Genomic DNA, 6,062 nt, shown 5'->3' with positions numbered 1-6,062 from the left:
CAGCCAGAAGGGCTGGATTCCTCTTAGAGAAGAGAGAGGGAAGTTTTTCCATCTGTTACCACCTGCACATCTCTCAAATCTGTCTTGGCCTTCCCTGCCTTCTGCCATGTAGCTGAAAAATAAGGGAGCCTTAGCAGAGATGTTGGGGAAGGAGCTCCTCAATAGCAGGTCTAGCGGCACAGGGGCAGATTTTGTGAGGAGCTGGCTGGTCCTCCTCCAGGGCAGAGGGGGTAGATGTCAGAGCAAGTGGTGTGGCTCATCTGACCTGGATCTTCAGGTACATTTGATCCTGACCAAGAGGGGGTGAGGATACAGGGTAGCTGCTCTCTCAAGCTGCCTTTTAGCCCTCAGGGTTTAAGAAGTACTTCAGTGATTGCTCCGTATGTTCTAAAGCCTGGCTTTGGCTGGCAGCCTTGCCTGCCACCATTCATATAACTTGATCTTCTAAACAAATCCCCAAATCTCGTAACTAAGCACATGAAGCAAGGCTGACTGTCCTCTTGCCTTGCCCTGCAGAGCTGGTGATCTGCACAGTGAGTTGAAAGCTGCAAAATAAGCCTGGGAAGGGGGCAAGAACCCCGATCCATCTTGGCTGCTGCAAACTGGGTAAGGCCTGAAGAGTCCCACATAGCTCACGGTGACTTTGGGGTTTGTCCGGAGAGGTGTGTAGCTGTTCATGGCTCGGTGCCTGCCGTGCAGCCAGTTCTTCTGTACTGCCTTCTCTGAGCTGGATGAGATCAGGGATGACAGCCCATCTCCAGCTCCAGAGTGGAGCTGAGGTGTCTGGGATTGCCTTTCTCTTGTTGCGGGCCTCCGGACGGCTGGACAGACACCGGGGTGCTGGGGGTGGTGCTGCTGGTTGCGGTCACAACAAGCAGACCCCCCTCGCTGCACTGTGCCGCAGCTGACGTGCTGGCTTGCCTGGAGAATCATAAGCGAACACTGTCGAGAGCTGAGCTTTTTTGCAGACACCACAGCATTAGCCCCACACCTTGGCCAAGCTCCAGCTTGGGCGATTCCACTCGGACGCTTTAAATGCTCCTTGTTGCCTTTGCCAGGCGCAAGGCTCCACTCTTCTGCCCGCCAGCTCTTGGAGACTTGTTGGGAGCTGTTAAACAGCTGCTACTTTCACTCCCCGGCTGTTTTCTTGCTGGGTGTGGGGGATTTGTGTGTAGAGACTGACTGTGGGACTGTGAAAGAGGCTCTGTTAACGCCAAGCAATTGATTTGCCAGTAAAGGTTGGCATTATTTTTCCCACCAGCCCCTCTGCTATGCTGGCTGATGAAGGCTTTTGTGAGACACAGCGTAACTGGTATCGGTTTTGCAGTATAACAATTACCAGCTTAACTAGAGTGGTGGTTCGTGAGGATATGGCTATAATTAGATCAAGCTGTCTTGTTTATTAAGTTCCCGTTCAGCTCCCAAACTTGGCAGGGAGAATGAACTTTGGGCCTTTTTTAGGATTGCTGTCAGTCTTCCCTGGCAAAGAGCACTGGGAAATGGCGCCTTTGCTCCTCTCCTCGCTGACGGAGCCCCTGGGCACAGGCACACTGTTGTCTTCTCTCTCTCTCTCACAGGGGCTGCTGAGCTGTCATGGGGAACACCACCAGCGAACGAGTGTCTGGGGAGCGCCATGGCTCCAAGTCCCACCGCTCAGATGGCTCCAGTGCCCCCCACCCCGCCAAGGAGCACGCACACAAGATCATGGTGGGCAGCACTGATGACCCCAGTGTTTTCAGCTCCCAGGACTCCAAGGTAGGGGCTTCGATGTGCAGGGCTACGCTCTGACCAGGTGAGGGGCCTGTGGAGAGCTGGGAGGCTGGAGGAGCTTGGCAATGCTCTTGTCTGGGATGTGCAAGTGGGCTGGTAGAGGCCAGAGCGAAGTGAATGCAGTCCTGCTTGTGTCTCAGTCAGGCTGTGGTTTTCTTTGCTCAGATTCCTGGGGACAAGGAGTTTGTGTCATGGCAGCCAGATCTGGAGGAGTCAGTGAAACCATCCCAGCAGGCTCGTCCCACTGTCATCCGTTGGGCCGATGGAGGCAAAGAGGTCTTTATCTCTGGATCCTTCAACAACTGGAGCACCAAGATCCCACTCATCAAGAGGTAGCCAGTCCCTCAGGTCACTCTGTGTTCTCCTCTGCTCCATCGCAGGGAGTGTTTTCCCTTTGCTGTGTGGGTTGTTATTCTCTTTGCTCACCTGTTTTTGCTCAGTTCACCCAAGCTGGAGGGTCAGAGCACAAATATGTAGTCAGCTTCTTCCCTGGGATGTGGTGTGGTGGGAAGTTGTGAAACAGAGGGACAGGACAGGATGGGCCGCTTTGCTTGCCCAGCTGGATGTCATGCAGCTGCTAGTCATAGAGTCATAAAATCATTAAGGCTGGAAAAGACCTCTGAGATCATCCAGCCCTGGCAGGAGAGCCCTGCCCCGGTACACAGCAGTCTTCTGGAAGCTGTCAGCTCTTCCCTTGGCCTTACTTCATGCCTAGTTGCGTTGTTATCAGTGGAGTTTGTTTTCTTGTCCCTCACATATCTTCCTGCCCTAGCGAAGTTCTCACTGTTCCGCAGTATATCTGTGATTTCTGTGTACGACTGGCCATAATCCCAGCAAATGATCTGGAATGGGTTTATCTCAATTGCAGGCTTCACAAACAGAGCTGCTACACTCGCCTTTCCTGTCCTTCAGTTGACATGCATTCTCCCTGGCGTGTCTTGCACAGGGTGCCTGTCACATTGACTTCCCCTGGGCATACAGGGCTGCACTGTCTCCATTGCTCCCTGCAGCTGGGCTCCTGGGAGCTTGAGCCACGCTAGTGCGGGTGTTGGAGTAGAGGGGCTGGGCAGTGCACGAAAAAGTGCTGTTTTCTGGAACCACATGGAAGAGCAGCATCCAGAGCATCATTGGGGTAATGCTGTCTCATATCTGTTCTCTCTGCACAGCCACAATGACTTTGTCGCTATCCTGGACCTCCCGGAGGGGGAGCACCAGTACAAATTTTTTGTGGATGGCCAGTGGGTCCACGACCCTTCTGAGGTAACGCTCAAAGCTTTATCCCTACAGATCTTGTCTTCTTCAGGTAACTAGACAAGATGTAACTGCAGCAGAGGGGCACCAGGAAAAGCAGAAGGTGTCTTCCAAAATGAAAGGGGCATCTCCATCCCATGATTTAGAGGATGGTTCCTCTGGGAACTGCTGTATAGAGGAGTGTTCGGGAGGTATTGAGGGGCTGGGAAACACCAGAAGGTCTTTAAGGCTCACAGAGAATTGGATACATAGAGAGATAGGTCATGGGTCAGCACTGACTTGCAGCTTCTCTTCCAAACTGAATTATGGGGTAGCAGCACAGGAAGGAGAAGACGCTTACCCATCAGTATGTAGCAGGATGGAGGATGAAGAAAGGAGGCGATGCAGGAATCTGGGAGTAAAGGGAAATCCTGCCAGGGTAAAGAGCAGAGATCTGCAGGTGTAGAGCAGAGCTAGACGCTGCCTACCTAAGGTAATGGTGCAGCAAAGACAGCTTGGAACGGGAGGATCTAGAAAGCATTGAGTGTGCTTCGAGTGGAGTCGAACGTAGGAAGATTCTTACCTCAGTCCTTTCCAGCCTGTGGTCACCAGCCAGATGGGGACGATCAACAACCTGATTCACGTCAAGAAGTCTGACTTTGAGGTGTTCGATGCTTTGAAGGTGGATTCACTGGAGAGCTCAGAAACCTCAGGTCGGGGTGAGTTTTTTTTAGCATCACAGCTTTGCATGTGCTATTTTCCACCTCCTCTGCTCTGAGAGTCGCTGCTCTGGGGGTGAACAGACCCCCAGAGCAGAGGTGTGGGCCTGCACCTGGGAAGATTAGTGTTTGTCAGCGTGTCCTCAGCAGCCCACAGCTGAGGCCTCATCTCCATGGAGGGGCTGCGCTGGTGTAACTTCTTCTGTGCTAGCACTGTCCCAGAGCAGGGTCAGTGCCCGTGCGCAGCCGAGGCAGCCGTTTCAGACTGGTGAATGTCGGGAACATCAGCCCTTTCTGTCTGCTCAACTGTGAGTAAGTGATCTGATCTGGGGTCCAAGCTAGGCGAGAGCAGGTTCCAGGTTATTTTGAGCAGCTACTCTTACTTTACGTGCCAAGGTAATTTGTACTAGTCCTAGCACGCTGGAAGCCTCCCTCTCCACTTGTGTTACAGCAGCAGGTTAGGTTACCAGGCAGACACTGGCAGCACTGGCTCGCTGTGTAATGCTGGCAGGTAGCTCAGTTGCGTTTTGGTGGCCTGCCATCCCTAGTGCAAACCCCATCTCAGATAGCACTCAGCTCCCTGTCCTTGTGCAGCCTGGGCAGGAGGTACGTTGCTGGAAAGAACCCAACAAGCATCAGCAGCTCTAGGGACCTTCTGGGTGCTGGTTTTTCCAAAATGATCAGGTCAGATGCGGCCAGGAGGTGCTGCCAGCCCAGCTTCCTTCCCATCATCCTTCGCATGTGTTGAGCATCTGCTCAGTCTAGACTTCTTCCCGTTTGCCCTTTCCAAGACCGCCTCGTCGGGCAGTCCTGCAGCACCAAGCGCATGCTGGCACGTTGCTTGCTGTGCCCCTGCTGCAAAGGGTACAGCTCTGGGACACGCTGGCTGCTTGCTAGAGGGAGAGGGACCCAGATGTGTGTGTGGATCTTGGGGCAGATACCACAGGGTGCTTGTGTTGTGTCAGTGCATGGACCAGCTTACAGCCCTACTTGGAAGTGCCTGGGGCTTGCCTGGCTGCTTACTCCACTGTCAAAAAGCTGAGCTGTTGTTAAAGGATATGTGGCCGTGGCTGATGGAAGATATTTGTGGCTGAAAGACTCTGCTGGGTCCTTCTCACCTTCTTGGAAGCTGCTCTGTGCCCACCAGTCCTGCTTTAGCCATTCCATCTTTCCTCCTTTCTCTTCTCTGTAGATTTATCAAGCTCACCACCTGGACCTTATGGCCAAGAGATGTACGTATACCGGCCGGAGGAACGCTTCAAATCCCCACCCATCCTCCCACCTCACCTCCTCCAGGTCATCCTGAACAAGGACACCAATATCTCAGTGAGTACTAGCATACTGTCCCCACAGAGAGAGCCACACTGGAGTTGAGAAGGGAACCCTGTCTGCAGGGAGCCTGGTCTTCCTTTGGCTGGGCCTGGCCCTTGGCATTTCCTGGGAAAAGCATCGCTTTTCCTATTAACTACACTGGTTTGGCCCCTTGCTCTGCTTGGTGCTAAGCAACCTTCCTGTTTAGAACTGCCAGAGGCCCCCAGCAGGTCAGATTGTCTGAGAAGGCAGCTCCTGTGATGGCTGGAGCTGGGGAGTCACCCTGTGACAACTCCTCTTCTCCTAGTGTGACCCAGCACTGCTGCCTGAACCCAACCACGTCATGCTCAACCACCTCTACGCGCTCTCCATCAAGGTAAGGGTGAGGCTGTCGGGTGAGGGAGGGAGAGGTGCTGTGGCTCCCAGGAGCAGACCCTGGACAACTGGAGGGTGGAGACAGGGGGTGCAGGGATCGGAGGACCCATGGGAGGACAGCTCGGCATGTGCAGGGCTATAGGTTCCTTACATTTCCCCTTAGCTGCCTCCCTGCAGCGCAGTGCAGCTGAGCAGCCCTGGGCTCTTCTGCTCTGTGCCAGATCCTTCCCTTGCTCTGCCCTGGCTCCCCGTCACGGGTGTAGGATGTGTCTCAGGGGGTGCCCCCCTCCCCCTGGGTCGGTGTAGCCAGGCTGCTCTGAGCTCTCCCACCTGCTCCCGCTGACGCTGTGCCTCTTGCAGGACGGTGTGATGGTGCTCAGTGCCACGCACCGCTACAAGAAGAAGTACGTCACTACGCTGCTGTACAAGCCCATCTGAGCCGGGGCCTCGCCCGCCCCCCCACGCAGGACACTAAACGCCGCTTTGTCTGCACACGCTGGGCCTCAGGACTGTGTGAGAACTGGCCGCTGACTCCAGCCTCGAACCTGGCAGGGACACAGGCCCCGGCGATGAGCCCAGGGCAACTGGGGCCTGTGACACTGTTCCATCCTGCTGGTGTGGTTTGATTTAACCCTTGGTTTCCGCCCACCTACAGCT

At 54.5% G+C, this 6,062-nt stretch overlaps 1 protein-coding gene across 1 annotated transcript; it reads left to right on the top strand.

Annotated features, from left to right (window-relative positions):
• Positions 1–1,479: 1,479 nt before the first annotated feature.
• Positions 1,480–5,843, top strand: PRKAB2 (protein kinase, AMP-activated, beta 2 non-catalytic subunit). Its single transcript, XM_009874106.1, has 7 exons — positions 1,480–1,755; positions 1,936–2,102; positions 2,937–3,030; positions 3,599–3,719; positions 4,912–5,045; positions 5,338–5,406; positions 5,766–5,843. Exons 1-7 carry the CDS (start codon positions 1,594–1,596, stop codon positions 5,841–5,843), a joined length of 825 nt encoding a protein of 274 aa, XP_009872408.1. The 5' UTR covers positions 1,480–1,593.
• Positions 5,844–6,062: the final 219 nt, after the last annotated feature.

Source organism: Apaloderma vittatum, unplaced genomic scaffold (genome assembly GCF_000703405.1).
Source record: "Apaloderma vittatum isolate BGI_N311 unplaced genomic scaffold, ASM70340v1 scaffold37567, whole genome shotgun sequence".
Lineage (NCBI taxonomy): Eukaryota > Metazoa > Chordata > Aves > Trogoniformes > Trogonidae > Apaloderma > Apaloderma vittatum.
This window is presented reverse-complemented; position numbering and strand designations above follow the sequence as displayed.

Bases quoted from the DNA above. Each gene is read 5' to 3' on its own strand.
- PRKAB2 (XM_009874106.1), top strand. From the start codon at position 1,594: ATGGGGAACACCACCAGCGAACGAGTGTCTGGGGAGCGCCATGGCTCC. The intron at 1,756-1,935 runs GTAGGGGCTTCG...TTCTTTGCTCAG, and splicing joins TCAGCTCCCAGGACTCCAAG to ATTCCTGGGGACAAGGAGTT. The intron at 3,720-4,911 runs GTGAGTTTTTTT...TCTTCTCTGTAG, and splicing joins CTCAGAAACCTCAGGTCGGG to ATTTATCAAGCTCACCACCT.